Source organism: Platalea leucorodia (genome assembly GCF_965183815.1).
Source record: "Platalea leucorodia genome assembly, chromosome: 5".
NCBI lineage: Eukaryota > Metazoa > Chordata > Aves > Pelecaniformes > Threskiornithidae > Platalea > Platalea leucorodia.
In genome coordinates, this window is record NC_138827.1 from 12,457,101 (window position 1) to 12,476,683 (window position 19,583).

The window sequence follows — 19,583 nt, forward strand, 5'->3', positions numbered from 1 at the left end:
GAGAAGGGGATGATTAGTAAAAATATAAGTAGCTTATCTCCCATCGACACTGTCGGGGGGTGAGCATATAAACCCTCTCACCAACTGCTGGCAAATGGCAACTCTATTAAGGTCTGTGGGGTTTTTTGGGGGCAATTTGATTCAGATGTGCCAACCAACTTTAACAGAAGTAGAGGATGTGGAGAGGGGGAGAAGTGATTAAGGAAAAGTATATGCTGCACAGCGACTGTAATATAGCCGGCTAATGAGGCTCTTCGTACAGTTTTTCATATTTGCCCAGTTTAACTTTTTATCAGAAAATGGTCCGAAGTCCCTTGTGCTGGGGATCCCCAGCCGTGGGACCATTCTTCTTTCTCCTCCCCTCATCATCCCCACGGATTAGGATGATCTGGGGCAGGTGATGTCTTGCATGGGTCCGACAGGAAGGCTTTGGCTCCGGTGAGTCCCTGGGGTGCACGGGCAGCCGCGGGACAGAGCCACCCTGCAGCCCAGAGCCAGCCCCGGACCACCACTGGACCCCTCCCAGGCAATTAACAGAAGGCGGGTAATGCAATTAGATTTCAAAATCTAGGAAGTCAAGGAGGTAACAGAGTAACCAACAACAACGAAAAGTCCAGAGCCGGTAACGTTACACAGCAATTACAATACAAGGCACTTACAGTCAGCTTGCACTAATACAGACTCTAGTATTATATTAGCAAAAAGATAATGCAATTAGCAGTCCCGGCTCCCGGAAAATACAAGGCAGATATTCATAAGACAGGCTGCATTGACCTGCACACAAGAACTCATCCCAGGGGCTTGGATACAGCGCTGACACTCTTTTGCCTTCATCTTTTCTACCTTTCAGCCTTTGTTTCAGCTTTTAATATTATAGCAACAATATTTGAGGAAGACACTTAGGGCTTCTGTACGCTTGACAGCGCTGGAGTTACTCACACGCACGACTCCCATTTTGAGTGTGAACAGGCGTGCGTGCACAGGCACGCACACGGTTTCCAAGGCTGGATGCTGGCAACGAGTGCTGCACGTGGGCTCTACAGCCCACCACAATCATTTCAGCCCAGCAATTGTAAAACACTCTGAAGGATGGAGCACTCTCCAAGCCTTCCAGCTTGGTAACTAGATGCTAAAAATGAGCAAGAGGGAAAAAAAAAAAAATAACCGCAGGAAAACTCACATCAACGTCGCTGGCTCCAGGGAATGCCACTTGTAAGTAATGAAAACGTGCTGCTCGGATGGCATTGAACCAATCCACTATTTCCTAACAACGAGAAAGAAAAGCATAGTGAGTAACATAGTCTGCACATAATAACGTGATAATAATAATAACGTGATCCTGCTGCATTTCATCTGTCCCATCACTTTGTCCCAAGTGACAGAGTGCAGTTTAGCAGCATTCCTAAAAAAAAATAAAATACAGACATAAAAGAGGGCAGCAAATGGGTGAAGGATGGGGAACATCCAGCTGCTGTCCCAGGCTTCAAGATGCGCACAGAGCTCTGCAGCCCACAGTGAGCACCAAGGGGCTTTCTGCAAAGGGAAGGGTTTAAGCATGTCTCTGAACTGGCAAAACCAGCATCAAATGAGCATTTGAGATACCGAGCCCAGCATTGAGTTTGACCCCATAAACAGGGCTTGGCTCGTGCTGGCTGGGTGCAGCCTGCCCACCACCACCCCCTGCCCGCCCGGTCCCTCCGGCAGCCACAAGCTGACTGTGGGAAGGACATGTGAGGAACACCTGAATCCCACATAAATTTTGAGGCCTTAGCAACATATTTCAGTGTTTTGCTAAAAGAGCGGTCAAATATCTGTTTATCTTTGTACTCCAGTCTATCAGTCATACCCATGAGTCCTCTAGAGACAAGCACAGTGATACTGAAGACCCAGCTCAATTCCCAGACGCTGTGGCACTTCTACCTTTCCTTGGCAGCAATCTCTCTGGTTTTTTTGGTGGGTTTTTTTCCCTCTGAAATAGTTGGTTTACAACTCCCTTGTTTTCAAACTCATCTATTCCTTTGTTTCTGGTAAGACCCACAGAACTTGGGCTGCACTGAATGCCTTTTTGAAGGTTTCACTGAGAAATGCCACATTAATTTTAAGTGATCTGCACAGCGAGCTCTCAAATAACTGCCTTGTAGTCTAAAGGTATGGGCAAAGAAAAGGCATGTTGGAAGGGAGACGTAACAGCTGCCCACACCGGGATGCTGAACTATTCAGCTGTCATTAACACACGTGGAGCTTCACGCATCAGGGACAGGTTCAATGAGCCAGACTTGACCCTAAAAGAAACACTGCCAAGCTTTCAGGTGAGGTTGCTGTAGCATAGGAAAGACCATATCAAAGCACAAGTCAGCCTTCAGTAATATTTAAACTTTTTTTATGCTTTAAAAATGATTGGGGGGGGAAAAAATGGCTCTTATTTGTAATTTTGGAGATCTCAGTTTTAAGGAGTCAAATTTGAGGTATCTCAAAAATGGTCTAACGTGGCAAATAGCCACCCTCTAAAAGTTCAAACACTTTGGCTTGTTAATCTACTTCAAGTTGAAGGGAAAAAAAAAAAAAGAAAACCAACATAACAGGACATACACAAACGATGTTTTGGAAAACTCTGACCTACTTGTCTGAGGTTTTACTTACTTATCACTTGCTTTCCTACCCTAAGCAGCTAAGCAGATCCCAGATAGCAGCACAAAGAGGATCAGCAAGAGGAATTGTCTCCTGAAGTTAATGATGACCAAACCAGGCTGGAAGTAATGAAAATAAGCTGTAAGGTTAAATGTTGATATTTCACACAGTCACCAACTGGATGGCTCTATATATCTGCACATCTCCGCGATCATGATGCGAGATAGGGTTTCACCCTGCAGAAAAGCAGAGGCTGAAACTCTCACTGACTTCCAACAGTCTCGGACTATTGGTCGTACATTGCTGGAGGAAGGGGCACCACCACCTTTCTTTATACAAACCTGTACCTACATATGCAAAGCCAGAAGACTCAATTGCTAAAAATTTTCTGCGTGCAATTACGAACAACGCCACAGATAGAGTGAGAAGATTACATCTGATGTATTAAAACATCAAACTGCTCAGTGTTTTCAGATGGGAAGGTGTTGTCTCATTAGCTCATTAGCAGAGATTTCTTTCACTGATTTATGTCTCAGAGCCTGCACCTTTGCAAATGGCTTTTCCAGGCTCTCAGCTCCCTCCTGGTCCGCTTGCAGTGCCACCGCAGGCTCCCCCTCCGCATCACTTCGGTGTCTCTCCAGTCTCTATCCTGCACCAGAGCCGCCCACATTGCTGTGGCAGTCTCAAACTGACAACCCCAGATAAAAATGCAACTTCTTCTCACTGTACCTCCTGCTCATCAATCCCTGGGGCTCAAGGAATGAGCCCCTCCGCCACAACTCCTCCTGCTGCTGATCAATCCCCTCATGCCACCTCTTCCCATCCTGAAAGCTGCTGGTGTGGCTCAGGAAAGGAGGAGCACTGGGGAAGAGTGTTTTGCTAATTTGTCCAAAAATCCAAAGATCTTGCTTTGCACCCTAAAGAGTGGCTTTTCCTGGAGATTCAGCCCACCTCTGAGCATCCTAAGGGCGATGGTAACAGCAGGGATGGCAGCAGCACACTGCAGCTCTCCGAGCTGCTCCTGCTGTGGCTTCCAGGAGAAGTCCTGCAGAGGGAGCTTCAGCCCCAGACAGGAGCTCAGAGCGGTGGGAAATCCACTTCTGCAGCGTTCCTGCCTCCCACGCCCAGATGGAGATTTGGGGGCAGGTAAAGGCTGGCTCCAGCCTTGTGCCCACGGGAGGAACAGCCTCGGCAAGAAGCTCCAGTTTGGGTGCCTCCAGGACACGGGGCAGTCTGCACCGAGGAGTCAGCCCACGCCGAGGATCGGTCTCAAGCTCCAACGGGTGCCTCAGCTTCACCCTGGCTGGCTCAGTATGTCTGGTGGTGGGTAAGTGCTAACAAGGGACCGCAAGAACATCCTTTAAAATGGTCACAGCCCAACACACATCTTGCCCTGCAGCTCCAGGCGCCTGCTGTGATTAGACACCCACATCACGAAAGCACCCAGATACGCCCATTTTGAGCAGGGTGCTGGGGCTGGTTTCAGTCTCTCGTTTGCCGTCAGGACACACCGAGGAGCTGATGAAGCCATCAGGCTGAGGACACGCAGGAACTACATCTTCAGCCAAGTCGCATGATGATGTCCCACCCTATGAAGCTCTGGGGCAGCACCACAGCAACCTGCTTCGTCCATCCATCTTTCATCCCTTTGGGTGCTTTACTCCAGGGCTCTCCCAGCTCTTTTAGGGGTTGAATAAACACAGGTGGGATTATCCCATCTGAGAGAGGAGCCCACTTTCTTCTGGAGTATTGCAGCAGAAGAGCCAAGTGGAGAACAGCATGCAATGCTCTGGATTACTGCCGAGCTCCTCAGCAGAAAAAAAAAAAAAAAATTTAAAAAAAAAAAAACAACTGCCCTGGTAGAAGGCCAGCCAGATCGGTGACAGGATTAGGCAGGGAGGGATCAAACCCCAGAAATATGAGACAGGAATCTAAATCAGGCTCAAGTGCTTCAGACTGGGGAGAGGCAGCACCTCTGGGGTACAAGGGGACACCCTGGGGCTGCTGGGGGAGCACAGGAGGGAGCAAAGGGCAGCGGGGGACCACAGGCGAGTCCTGGGGCTGCCTCCAGTCCCAAAGGGTGGTAGCTTACCCCAGGGGGTATGATCTTCTTGCAGCCCTCACTCAGCCGCAATTTCAGGGAAGTAGAAAGAAATTAAACCTGGGCATTATCTGATGGCATCAGAGCGTGTCCTGCCAAACCACCGACACGAAGGCAGGAGCAACTGTGTGAGACCTGCGAGACTGCTCCTTCCACGAGCTCCCAGCAGAAAGCTCAACATTTTAAACCCAAAAAACAAATAACAGTAAAACCCTGACTCCATTACTCGCAGCTGGGCTGAGTGGACCACCAAAGCCCAGCAAATCAGACATGGGCATGACAGTGGGATGCAGCTTCCACAGGAAAGAGCTTCTTCCTCTTATTTCGGTTTAAATTCCAGCCAAGGAGGTACCTGAGAGTGACCCGAGCGATACTTTGCTGTGCTAAAGCAGCACCTGGTGACAAGCGATGCCTTCTCCGCACCATGGGACTTCCATATCCCACCAGGCAGAGCGGATCGAGGGGAGGGCAAATTCGGGAGCAGCCCTGCCAGAGCAGCTCTCCAGGACCCTCAAACGCATGGAGTGAGATCCGCAATGCTGCAGGGTGTGAGAGGCCAGGCAGGCTGACCATCTATTATGCATGTCTATTGTATGCATATATGCATGTGTGTGAATGCGTATTACATGCACATTTCTGTGCACATACAAAACCAGGCGATGCCACTAATTAACCCAACCTGACACGCTAATTTCCTCCTGCCAGGAGCACCTGCACTACACAGGAACAGCATCCAGCTGCTGCAGCGCAGCCCTGCCAGCACGACAGGCATCATCCAGCTCCACCACACCTGGAGCCTGAGCGGCAGCAGAGGCAAGATCAGCTTTGCTCACGCGCAAGTGAACAATATCTTGGGGTTTGGTGGCACTATTGGCCTATACAGTCTGAAGAGGAGCGACTCTTCTATGAGCACAGACTGCTTATCGCTAGCGGGACTGCCTGGCTCGCCGTGCCTGGGTGAACAGCTGGAACAGGCAGTGCACCGAGACAATCCCGCAAATCCCCACTGTGCCAGTCCACAAGGGATCGCCCCCAGAAAGCCTCCCTGGCAGACAGGGCGCTGAATGGGATGTAACATCAAAGGATGAAGGCACCGTGATGGCCGGAGGAAAGCAGACGCAATGTGAACACGACAGATTTAGGCTCTGATTTTGTGGCCACTCCAGGGCTGCTGCTATTTTATGGGGAGCCACAAATATTTGGGGGAGGGAAGAAAGGAGGAAAGATATTAAAATAAGGCTGTGAGATGGTACCCACTGCAAACTCACCTGGGTCTGCTCTCTGCATCGACACCAGTCCGTGGAGACAAGACCCACAGGGCAGTGTGGTGACTGCTGCTGTTCTTCACGGTGGCCCCACAGGCTGGGACCCCTCTGACCCCCCCGGGAGGGCTGGGACCCCCCTCACTGCCCTGGCCTCTGTGTCCTGCTGTCCCCATGCAAACAACCACCCCAGACCCATGAGCCCTCTTCTTCATACCTCCTTTCAGAGGCACAAGGGCATTGAAGCGAGGAGATTTATTTCAATACAAACACACAGATTTGCATTTTGTGAAGACAGGCAGAGAAACAACCAGTTCCTCAGTTCTCCTACAATCCAGTTCACTCCCCTTTTGCAAGTCCTTACATCAAGTCCCCTCACCTTTCATCACTCCGTTCACCCAGTCTCCTTCTCTGGGCACTGAGGAGACTGCCTTAAAAATGCCTCTGCCCCTATGTCTAGTTGCAAGCAGAGGAACAGCAACTCCTTGCATTTGCATCTTGTTATTTAGAAGACACGGTTTGCAACCTTCCTGCTTGGAAGGACACGACAAACATGTTCAAAGCTGGTGGTACATCCCGTACCCTTATCCCTCCCACATCCCCCCAGCAATTCTGAACAGCATCACCCCCCCAGGACCATAACCCAACCCTTCTTTTTGCCTCCGCACTCTCACCTTGCCATCTTCGTGATAGACAAAGATGTTCCTTGTGCTATTGTCCTTCAAGTAAGTGATCTGCAGTCCATGTGGGTTCCCGATTTTTGCAGGCTGGAAAGTCGCATTTAGATGTTCAATCTTCATAATTGCTTTGGGCTCTTTTGCCTGGAACACACAGCTGAGTGAGCAAACACCTGAGAATTGGCTTTCAAACCAGAAAGCAGTTCACTTGGTCAGAAAAAACTCCTGATTGAGGCCATTAGCTAAAAAAAACCCAACTCCCAGCCCACAAAACTGCCTGGTGATGAGATATCAGAGACTTTGCTTGGGTGGCAATGAGTGCTTTCTGCCAGTCTGGTAGAACGTTCTGCTCTTCTGCAAAATTCAGCAGAGTTCAAGAGGAGAAAGGTTGCAGCCCAGAAGCAAGATGAACAGGCCAGGTCTCCTGATAGGATGTTGTGCTATGAAGACAAATATCTTCACCATGCCTCCTGCCCCAGCCTCTGTTCAACTGTCTCCTGACTCCTAGATCAGCCTCTTTACCTAATGATAAATGACCAGCATTTACACCGGGATAAGCACTATCAAAGAAGAAAGAAAATCATTCAGCCAGACAAAACAAAATGCAGACTGCTAACTAATAGGCCAGGATGCTTTCTGCATCTCAAGCACTCACATCCAGTTCATCCTTGCCCAAGAAGCCGGAGGATTATCCCCCTTGCCAACATCAGACCTGGGTGCTAGGCTGGCAGGGGCACCATGCCCACGTCCCCCCTGGTCCCATCCTTCCACATGAGCCATTGGCTTCTGACACTGCTCCTCCATTTGCCCTCCAAACTGTGAACTTTCTTTCCAGAGGGACAAATATATACCCTACAGCCCACCTCTTGGATGGGTTAGCCCCACAGTGAGCCTGGATCAGGCCCTCCCAGGCACCAATCCCACCTGCAGCCTCTGTGGCAGGTCACTTGAACTTTGTAGCACGGTTCATCTTTCTACAAAACATTTCCAGAAGCTTACCACCCTTTCAGGACTGCACTGAGAAGTGAAGTAGCAAGTGTGAATAAAAGATCCCCAAAATAAAGATTATGCTCTTAGTTACCGCAGTTTTAAGGCACAGCCAGGGGCTAGCAGAAGGTCATGCAGTGGTGCCGTGGTCCCCAGCACCACACGGAAGTCCCTGAGCTGGTGGAGATGCAAGCACCGCTTTGGGAACTTGGGGACTTGCCGTGGACACACGGCTGCCGCGGGTGACCATGGCGGGGAAATCCCAGCAAAGAGGACACGTCTAGACAGTGCTGTTCCCACCACGGCTATGGTCAACAACGAAGCAAGGCAGCTTTAAGCTACTGGAGAGGTCAATAGCGACTGAATGGGGGCTGCTGGGACTTTCACTTCTCTCTTGGTAATGACTGGCTTTCTCCTGTCCACGAGGTGCAATTGCACCACACCAAGCTGAAGAAGACAGCACTATCGAAGCTGGCTGCCGGGTGTGGAGAAGTGAGGCTGGATGTTCCCCATCTCTGCACAGCATGGCTCATCATGACACCACGATTGCATCAACTACTTGACAAAACTGGCTGGTGGCTCAGCCTGGGCTGCTCTCAGCTGCGATATTCAGGGGAAACTCATAAGTCAGAGAAAACACCTTGGCATCCTCCATTACTTGGTGCAGAATAGTACAGCGTCTATCCATTCATCACAAATGTAATTTTCATGGCAATAGCTCCATCTCTCACTTAAAATAAATGAAATGTGCTCTGGGGACAAAGACAAATGTTGCCACCGCTTGATGCCGGAACAGAAAACCAGGGGGTTTTTCCTCTGGGCTGCTTGCCATGCCATGCAAAGGAGGCTTCAGACCACTGACCACTGTGAGGTGGTGACACCTTCATCACAAGCTAGCCACAAGTATGAAACCCATGTCAGCTGGATGATGCGGAGTCCGAGCTGAGAAAAACTCCTTCATTGGCTGTTTAAGAAAAGTCTTATTGAGACAACAGAGCAGGAATGTGTAAAATGGCCAGTTAGGGTGTCTCACTGTGACAGTGGTGGTAGACCAAGAGCAAACCCTACTAAAAACACTGGTAAGCTGTACCTGGCACCCTTGTCCTGGAGTGATCAGGGACTCAATGCTTATGAAAACTGTAAAACTATAAATAAAATGGTGGCCTAGGAATTACTTGTTCGAAGATACTTACAGTTGTGATGCCCCATCCACATACAACAACCCCAGGTACTCACGTCATTTTTGTTGAAGTACTTCAGTGCACCTTCCCTCTCTGATAACACGAATTTTCGGCTTAAGAATTGCCCGTTGTCACGTCCTCTCTTCCACAGAAATCCTTCTCGGTACCCTGCGGCAGAAAGCAATTGCTGAGAACCAGGGATAAAATGCTGTATTTAGAAAAAGAGAAAGGGTAAAGAAAAGGAGAAGAGCTTCTACTTCAAAACCAAGCAGACCAAACGTGTGGCTGGATTGCTCAAGACATGAACAAAACAGACCTTCTCCTTCAGATTTGCCCTTCTCACTCTGCTCTTGCTCTTTTCCAACAGCCTGAGCTTCACAGCTGTCCCCGCTCTGACACCGCGATGTGGCAGGCAAAGGGGGATTTCCACTGCGCATCCCACGCTGCAACACCGGTGAAAACTTGAGGAGCAAGGCTGTGTCCCTGCCACGGCTCCCAGCGCCAGGGATGCTGCTCAACTTACGCACATAACTAGGACTTTCGGAGCAAGGGAAAGGCAAGTGAGATCTGTCCTCCTGTGCTGATGCTGCTAAAAAATTAAAAATGGGGTGTGGGCATGCAGGGAAAGTGGTTCAGGGCAGATGGCTGTATCAGAGCAAGCCACAAATATATTTTTTCACATGGAAAAAGGAGAAAATGCTTGCAGTTCTTCCCACTGCCTTCAGGGCACTTTGGTTCAGAAAGCCAGTGAGCCAGACTCAGCATCCTCTCCCCTCGGAGCGGGTCCTTCCAGCCCCCAGGCACCGCGGCCAGGCAGCCTGGCTGGCCACGACGCGCCTCTTCTCTCTCCCTGGATATCAGCCCCATGGGTGGATTTGCTGCTCGGGAAGAACGCTATTCAAAATACACATGCTTTATTTAAAACTCAAAAGAGCCAGAAAGAGAGAAAAAAGAATCTAAAAATCTTAGCTCCTCAAATCAGAAAAGCAATTACAGCTGATCACTGCCAGCACCTCCTGCAGCAGCCACAACACTCAACTTATTTCACAAGTTTAATTGTCACCCTTATTTTAAATGCTTCAAAACCAAGAAACCCCAAGAACTGTCCAATACAAGTTTTGTGGATATTAACAGAGCAGTTTGATGGTCGTCTTCCATTTATTTAAGATATAATTATACAAAAGTTCCACTGAAAAAGTGTTCCTTTTCTCTCTTAGTTTGACACTTGTTAGATTTTTGTTATTGGCTCTCGAGAGCTAGGATCTTAAAGTTAAAAATTATATGTTTTATAACAACTTTCAGCTAAGTAACTAAACTTTTTTTTAATATGCAAAGTGGCTCTGGAATCAGCAGGCAGCCTCTCCTTTGCCTGCCTGCTACGAACCTGTGGTGTGCAGAAATTCTTTATTCAACCTGCTTTTCACTTGTTCATCCTCATACAGGATTGATTTAAACCACAGATGAAAAGACACAGAAAAATCCCTCAACCAGCCCCTCAACGCTGACTCTATAAGTACACGTGATATAAAATGTTTCCATGCCATAAAAACCTAAAGCAAGAAAAAATGCACACAGACACACATTTAATGATCAGAAAAGACAGGAAGAAAAGAGTGATATTGACAACGGCTAAAGATGCTAACCAAAGGGAAAGTGCCCATCTAGCTAAATGTACCTTTGCTGATAGTCAAAAATACCAGTTTCTTCTGTCTCGATTTACAAAACTCTAAGCCAAATACTTTCTCCAGATCCTCAAAGAGACCTTTACTGAACACCAGGGAAAGCCCTCGACGTCTGCCATAAATGAGTGCAATGGCAAAGCCCATGCTGCTGCTAATGCTGAATGCTAACCACAGAGAGCATCATAAATCCAACCGACGCATCCGACGGCTGGCATGCTGGACTGCAAATGGGCCGATAACTTGATGCAGATGGAAGCAGTGGAAATATTTAAAGCTGTCAGCAGGCTTTCCTTTGTTTCTTTATTCCATACGGGGCATATGCTGCAGGGCTGTACTTTAAAATGCAGGGCCTCACCCTGCTGGCCAGAATGGGTGTGCACTGCCACCCAAGAACCGGCATGGGGGGTTTCATTTCAGAGCCTGCAGGGATCCCCTCTCATGCGTTATTTACAGCTCACTCGCACAAGAGAGTCAGCACAAGCAGAGCATGCATCCCTCCCGCCGTGAGATCCAGCAGTCCCTCTGCCTGCGCTCCCACGAACCTGCCGTTCCCCGGGGCCAGGCAGACCCAGCAGCAACCGAGTCCACGTCACTACCTAGAGGCGCAGACGGGACAGCCCCAACCCTCAGTTATCCCACAGCCACGTACAACTGGTGACGCCACAGCAGCGTTCCACCTCCGAGCCCTCCCCATCCCTCCAGTGCAGAGCAAGTGCTCCACCCCATGTGGAGCATCGTCACCCATGTGCACTGGCAGCTGTATCCATGTACACCAGCCCAGTAACCCAGAGGACCAATACCAGATATATCAAAGGAATTACAGGTCTGAAGATCTTTCTCTGGTCCACCCATCCATCCATCCAGCTTGGAAGAGACCTCCCCAAAGCCATTGCTATGCACTTTTTCTAGCGAAAAGACACAGCTAAGCTGTTGGAGGGCACTTGCAGTGTCAGAAAGAGAAGAACCCACAGGGAGCAGGGTTATCCTAAGTCTGAGCAAGAGGAAGCAGCCAAGAAAGCCACTGAAACCCAGCCAAGGGCAGCCGCATCCAACAACAGCATGGGAAAGACGCAGGCTGATGCACTCGTATCACCGCCGTGATAGGAATTAATTGCCGAGGAACTGAAGCTCTGACTGATTCAGAGTCAGATGCTGCTACCTGCCAAGCTCATATCAGCAAAAATGCTACATAACCTACAGCAGGCTGTACACGACGGAGCTGAATAGGAATAATATCTCTCTGACAGGAGACAGACAGGCAGTAGGTGATGCTCAGCTGGTATGTTTATAAAATGCAAGATTTGCTTAACATGAGGCAAAAATGCTGCCGGGGCTCTGACGGCTGGCATTTGCTGACTGCTTTCTTGAATGGCAAAACATTAAGCAGCTTGCTCTCAAAGTGTGTGGTTTAGCAACCAAGGACAGGCAGTTTCTGTTCCCAAAGGGTGTCGACTTTTAACACCGAGCCAGTCAGAGCAACTAGACAGTACTTCACAAGCCATTTCTATTCACTCCACTAAATGGCAGAGATGGTTTCAGAGCCTCTCCACTGCCTCTCCATGGTTGACGTTTGAGGAACACTAACATCTCATATGGGGCTGGAGAGAGCTGGCTTTGGAGGAAAGGACATCGGTGTCAAATGAGAGAGAGGAGAGACAAGGCGAGGACATCTCCAAATGCAAATGCGGGGTGATGCAGAAGGAAAGCCCATCTTTTCCTTCAGAAATCCCCACCTGGGGTTTGCTCAGCTCAGCAGAGCATGCTGGGCACACAGAGCTTAGCTCTCGGCAGCTCCACCTCAGAGCAGCTCAGCTCCACAAGTCTTGGCTGTGGGTCTCATCTATTCATTCATCTTGAGTGTTTCATTACGAATATCTGAATGGTGAAGGACGCCGCAGGCATTCCTTATTAAACTTGCTCCCCTCCACAACTCATTTTTTGTCATTTTTCTTAGCATTTAAGGGATGAAGAATAAAATTACTCTGCATTTCCCCAAAGAGGATCTCAAACAATTGCAAAACTGTAAAGTCCACCTAACGCTTACCCCTGGCAGATGGGCATCGTAAAGGTTAAATATGAAGAGAAGGAAGCCCAGAGAGGTTTGGTGAGCTGCCCAGGACAAGACTGTGAGCCAGTGTCAAAGTCAGGCTGGAAACCCAGCTTTCCCTGCCCTCTTACATAGGGACGTTTCATCATTTTGATCTTCTCTTTCCAACCTTTTGCGGCAAAACACAGTATCCAAATTCCACTCCAAGGAAGAATTAAAAAAACCCAACACAACACTAAGTTTTATCCTTCCATAGTTCACTTGCCGGCTCTTCCCAGGCTGATCACCTCTGCAAAAGAGCTCCTGGCTGCTCTCACAAAGGCAGCTGCTAATTTCACTGTACTTCAGTACAGATTTTCATAAATCTTTTGCTGGCTTCTTTTCTTTTTCTTTCTTCCTTCCTTCCTCCAGGGCTGCGTCCTTGGGAGCTGTTCCTCTGCTCTGCCCAAACCTGCTGCCTGCACCCCTGTCAACACCCATCAGTGCAGACCACCATGAACTGGACTTGAACCCAACATGAACCCATCCAGGTTCCCCAGGCAAACAGCATGTCAGCAAGATGTGTCCTCAATATCCTGATCTAAAGGATTGTGAAAACAGTTAGAGAAGGTGTTGAGAAACAAAACTGAAGGAGGGTGAACAGGGAACAGATCTCACACCGGAGGGCATTGGAGTCGGAGAACTAAACCATCTCTTCCTCGTCTCTGTGGGCTGCACTACCTTAGCAACAGCTTCGTATTTAGAGGTATCCAGCCCAATTCAGATCTTCATGAAGGCTGTTCTGCTTGTGTTGAAGCAAAACGACCGCTACCCCTACACCACTTGCTGATTGCTGGTGTTGGACCACGCAGCATCGTGTCACCAACTCGTTTGCTTCCTCTCCCAAGGCGCAGAACGAGGGATGCGGCCACTTGTCATCATCCCACTTGATCACCAGCACCCAACCATGACTGCAGAAAGGACTAGAGACCTGCTGGACAGCACCTACAGGCACCCTTTAGAAATACATTGCTAACACCACTGCTGTTCGGTTGTCAAGTTTTCTGCATCACTTCAACTGCCTGCCAAGAAGAAAACCCAATTGCTTGCTTTTGTAGGCGGTTCTGCCACAAACCTGTGACACTTGCAAAAAAAAACCACCAAGCAGCTGTGACAAAGTTAGCCAACCAATGTCATGTAATATAACCTGAAATTGCACAGTTGGAATGGCTATTTTTGACCCATTAACGTAGTTTCCCAGGTAAAATGAGGAACTGTCACTTCCACACTCACTTCATCACCACAGCTAAAACTCTGTGGGGGGAAGAGAACAGGGTCATCACGTTGGTTGACCAAAAAGAAGACATTGCATGGCCTGGTGTCAGCTCTGTCGAGCTGGTGGCTGGAGCTCTTCCAGGCCAGGCATCTAAAAACGGCAGGACCCATTGCGTGCTCTAGTCTAGCCCAGCTTTCTTGCCATCTGAGAGGCTACAGAAAATGCAAGGGAGAGGATTCTCTATTGAGACAATCTGACACAGACACCGCCTTTCCATCCAACTTCCGCCGGCAATTTGTTCAAGTTCCACATTTTTAAGAAGAGGGATATTGCTACTTCCCCACCTCAGACAGCTGTTATGGTGCTTAGTTAACGATGGGTTTTTTGGTCTCTGAGAATGTGGATTATAGGAAGTACCCGAAATTACTCTTTCAGTTTCAGCCTTTGTTCTCAGAGAAGGAAAAAACCCTCCTGCCAGGAGGACAATCAGACCCACCGGCTTGGGAAAAAAAAAAAAAGAAAAGCATGGACTTTGCTTTTGCTAGTCCTAAATAAAGCATTATAAACTTGGAATTAAACCACATCTGCTCTTCAGTTTCTTTGGTGCTTTATTTTGCAATTTCACCTGGAAACGGAGGCAACAGAACTGCTTGTTTCCATGACGTTTCTAGGGCAGTGGTAAAACCAGGTCTGGACCAAGGCTTTTAGGAGAAACATGTTAGTGTATTCAAAACCAAGCACAGCAACAGAGCCAATACCATACCCGAGCCCAAATCTATCACTGTGTTATTTCTTGCCTTTTTGTCTCACTACAAGACAAAGCATGCTGAAATAGGAGAAAAAAAATGTACTTATGTGTGTAATCCAAGAGCAATCACATTTTCCTAGAGTTCAGGCAGGGCATCTCCACCTACAGAAGTAGATTTTCTTTCCTCTAAGCAGTCAAAGTGCTTTGACCCCAATTCAGAGCTTTGGAGATTTAAATACAACTACATCACTTTGCTGCTAAAATTGCAGGGTATATATCGCCACTTCTCTGTATGTCAGAAGCCCAGTAGTCTGCTATATTAACATTGTAAGATGTTAATTAAACCAGAATGGTAGATCGGTACTTACTGGAGACGATGTGCCTGCTTTTTCCACGAGGTTAAGGAATTGCATAATTATTCGCAGCAGCTGAGTGGCAAATGCCTGGCATTTCGCGTTACCACTGACACCAGTGTCACAACCTCCTTTTATAACAAAGAGCCTGAAGGGTATTTCTGCTGAAATAAACCACGGCGTCCATAGTCAGAGGGCTGGATGGAGAAGGTGACATATTTTAAGGTTTCCCTATGGACTGGACTTTGAATAGTGTTGCAAAAAGAACTGTACACCTCTTGTTTGGCTGTGTCAGTGTAAATTGTTTGGTTTGATTGCTGTAAGTTGTAATATTTCTTCCTGTAGCGTTCGGCTATCACGAAAGTAAGACATTTCAATGACTTCCATTTTAATTTTTTAAGCATTTGCATTCCAATCAAAAATTATTAAAAAAGGAATACTAAATTTTCTCATGGAGTGAAAACACCACTGTTTGTCCAGAGACAAACTCATCCTCCTGAAACATAAGGTAGCCCCCGTACGAGGTGTTAGGGTATGTCAGATAACTGAGAGCTTGCAGTCAAGGCTGCAACCACTCCCCTGCTCCACTGCACAGCACCAGCAGCTTGCTTCCCCCCCCCCCATCTGCAGCTGTGCCGAGGAGCTTATAACTTCCCTGAAAATAATTCTGCAGTCATCTCCGGATAAATACACTTCCTGCTGGTTACATGTTCAGCAGTGCAGATACAGGCGTATTGGAAATGTCAGCATCCACATGTACAGGAGGCAGAGGGGACCTCGGAGGCTTGCTGATGAGATGGGCATCCTTTCCCCCAGGTGTTCTTCTGCACAGGCCAGGTGAGGAGCCACCAAGAGCTGCTACTGCTCAAGCACAGTTCAGTGCTTTGGAAATAAAAGCCTCAGCAAGGAGCAAACTAGGATGTGTTTAGTGATCCTGCAAACCAGCCTCTTTGCCCCTAGAAGGGCACCTGGGAGTTAAGCTCTTGGTGCACCTCATGTAAGGATGGGTACCTGGCACGTCTCTCATCACACTCTCTCGCAGGCGTGAAAAGGGACTGATCTCCCTTCATCCCCCTTTAGACAACTCTTTATCCCCCTCTAAGACAACATATGCTCATCACATATCACCCAGCCAGGCAAAGGAGCCCAAGACCTCCCACATACCCGCACCCCGAAACCAACACCGACCATTTTCTCCTGCACACACGTTTTAGAGGCGAGAATTTCCCAGCTCTTAATCAATCAGTCCTCTCCTAATGAGCACTTAGCATGCAAATTACCTTTCCTAAAGGCCATTTTGCAGAGAAGGGTTTGCTGTTGCCATCCAGTCTGCCTCTGCTGCCTTCCAGGAGCTCATAAAACAATTATTGTCCTGCTGCACTGTAGCGCCTCAGCTATGGATGCAAGCAGCTGATTAGATTGATTGCTTCCACAATACCCAATTAACCCACTCACTCTGCAAATGATTGACTTAATCAAAGGCAATTAGCGCTTGAATGGCTACATCAGACAGAAAGCCAGGATTTAGTAGATGATTGAGATAACACCTTACAGACATCTCCTTGGCCTTCTAAGGGAAAACATCATCATTTAATGCTCAGCTCAGAGCTAGAAGTACCCGAAACCTTAGGTCGGTGGTTTTAGGTGCCACAGAAAAGACAACCGGCATAGGAACACCTACATTTCCCTTTACTGATAAAGGGAACAAGGACACAGGCTGCTCCTAAGGGGAACTTGAAAAGCGTCGATGTTCTCCTTTTCCCCCTCTTCCAGCTCATGCAGAACTGGGAGCACTGACCAGCTGAACAGACATCAATGACCAACTGTCACAAAATGGCAACTTTTGCCCCTGACAGCTCTAGACAGTCAATCCCTCAGTGCTGGACATAGAAGGTTGTCTCCCGTTACCAATCCCTCAAGCAAAGTCAAACATGCTTTAGAAAACCATCTTCAATACTGATGTCTTGCAAGTTATCTTCTCTCACAATGTAAAAAAGCCACCCAGAGAGATCAGATTTGGAGGCAGTACCATGGCTCTGTAGAAATGTGCGTGCCAGTGTCCTCAGCAACTGTTTTGCCTCTAGCCAAATCACCCAAAACTGGCACAGCCAAGACAAAGCCTCACCATGGGAAGGTCAAGGAGAGCCCCCTAAAACAGAGGACAGAGACCGTTTTAGATCATGTGTAAGACAACTTCAAGGTTGAAGCTGAGCATGGAAAACAAACTCTCCAGATCACTGCAAAAATACGTTGCCATATTGCTTCATCTTGAGCAACAAAGACTTTGAAATGGAAAAAGTCATTTGTTCAGCTACCTAGCTGCTGGGATCAATGCGTGAAATGGAGACAAATACATCATCTCTGGAAAAAACATGGGGCTGAGCTTAACAACACATTGAGGTCCTGAGGTTGATGGAAAGAAGATGAGGTCTGTCCCCATATGTAGGCATGTGGTATTTAAATGCAAGGTCGGTCCCTGGGTTTCCAGTCCCTTTTAATGTCATCATGATACACTTGCGTTGCTGGCTCACAGCTGAAAATCCAAATTGCTTCTAAGCAAAGCCCCAATAATAAAGCTGAAATCCATTAAGCCTGTGATGTTTGCCACTATTTAAATCTGATTAAAATCGTACATGACACCACTAAGCCTAACAGTCAGAAAGCACTCCTGTCAGGTCTGATGTTTCCCTGTGTAATCCAGACCCCACTTCTTGTCATGTACCTAATCCAGCTTCCTAAGCTGTTTTTAACTGGTTTCTTTAATCACATGTTATGATTCCCTATGGAGTAGCTCTCAGGTGACAAGGACGTTAATACAGCCATTCATACTGCCAGAAGGTATCTCGGATGGGATCACGTTGCCCCTTGCGCTGACTGAGTGCAGCAGAAATGAGGAGGCTGCTCCGCAGAGCGCGGGGAAGCTGTCAGCAGAATGAAAGGTGGGAAATCAAGGCAGCAGGAGGTGACAACATCTGGGCAAGCGACTGCAAGGTAAGGCGGTGCAAAGGACACTCACCAAAGAAAAAACTCCTTTTAGTAGAGTGATTCTTGATCTCCCAGTGGGCACTCACCTCCCCTGAAAACACTGCACGGGAGCAAATATCAGGAGAAAATACCAAAATATGCAATTCCCAAGTCTTCACCTGACCGCTGCAGGCATATTAGGTTTGGTGTCCACCGTACAGAACATAGCCACATCCTCCCTTTTATCAGTTTAGCTTATAATCATCGATACAGTACAACTTCCATGGTAACTTAATTATTGAGCAAGTGATTACGTATTAAAGATAAGACGATAGTTGGCTGCTGCAGTGCAATTCGATTGTATCTGCTGGGAGACGATAAAACCCTCTGCTACAGAAAATGTCTTTACTGGAAGTCTTGTGCTTGCATTACTGAGAATTGAATGTGGAATCTAATTTTACTTGGAAATCAAATGCTTCCTCTTCGAGTGGCATCCCCACATGCCCACCTGGGAGCTGCTGGCTGCTCAGAGGAAAAAATCCAGTTACAGGTAAATAACCTTCAGATTTTGATCTTTTGAAGCCGGTCTTTTATTATAAAAAAGCAGATGAAAGCTGAGAGGTTCCCAGTGTGATGCTCATCCCATTTACCAGCACTGAATGCACTCGAAGCCTGATTTAGCTGGAGAGAAAACGTTTAAGCACAGGCACGCAGTACTAAGTCATAATAATATCCGTACAGCAGTGCGGTGTCAGAAGCTGAAGTTTGAGAGCAAAACCACTCCCAAACCAGAGACCAGGATCCTCCTTGGGCAAGACACAAACACCTCAAAAAGTCCTTGCTGCAGCCCCTGCAAGTTACATGCACAAAAGCTGCACAGGAAGATGCACTGCAGCTCTCTCGCTCGGCACCTGGAGGAACTGCTGCCATCATCCCACACCCATCACCCCCTGCCCAACGCTGCCCACACACAGAGCTGGTCCTGCCTGGACCTCTGCAGGGCGAGGGAGAACCCACCTATAGCCTCACATGCAACCACAACAACTTTTATACAGAAAGCAAAGCGGTGAGACACTAAGAGACTTGGGGATGAGGAGCCTTTATGCCCTCAACATGCACCACAGATGGGCTACGCCAACCTACGTGCTGCTGAGGCTTCAGCTCCAAACAACTGCAAAGCACCACGAACCACCTGAAGGTCTGGATTTCATACAGGCATCCTGCAGAGCCTCAAACCACAGCTATGGGATCAGGCTAAAATATCCTCCAAGCCCTGAACGGTTTTAGATGGGTTTTTTACCCACACCAGTAAATAAAATCTCAGCCTGGGCAGCTGCTCACATAGATCAATCCAAGCAAGGATGAGATTAATTTAATTCCCCAACAGAGCTTTACAGAAGTCAGCAGAGAAGTTCACCACCGATTTCAGATGGGTTCAGGACCCTCTCTCCAGGGCATCCTGGAATAAAGCATTCCCCCCACGTAGGCAGCATTGCCGTACAACCATAAATCACGGAAACCCGTCCTCGCACGCACATAACATTCCTCTTCGTTTGCTTTGAAGAGAAATCCAAATGGCTTCGAGCACATCTGCTGCAGTGCTAACGGCTCCTGATTGTCTATTATTGAGTGTTCGACACATTTACAGTCAAAGCTATTGCTTTATGAAGGGAATGGAGAATTTTTTAATTTAGGACT

General features: G+C 48.0%; 1 protein-coding gene across 1 annotated transcript in view; it reads right to left on the bottom strand.

Moving 5' to 3' along the window:
- Positions 1-19,583, bottom strand: part of ADAP1 (ArfGAP with dual PH domains 1) — a 50,120-nt gene that overhangs the window by 2,922 nt on the left and 27,615 nt on the right. The window contains exons 4-6 of the mRNA XM_082311896.1: positions 8,892-9,004; positions 6,666-6,812; positions 1,181-1,264 (exon numbers count right to left, since the gene is read on the bottom strand). Coding sequence (XP_082168022.1) covers positions 1,181-1,264; positions 6,666-6,812; positions 8,892-9,004 — 344 coding nt within the window. The remainder of the gene's footprint in view (positions 1-1,180; positions 1,265-6,665; positions 6,813-8,891; positions 9,005-19,583) is intronic.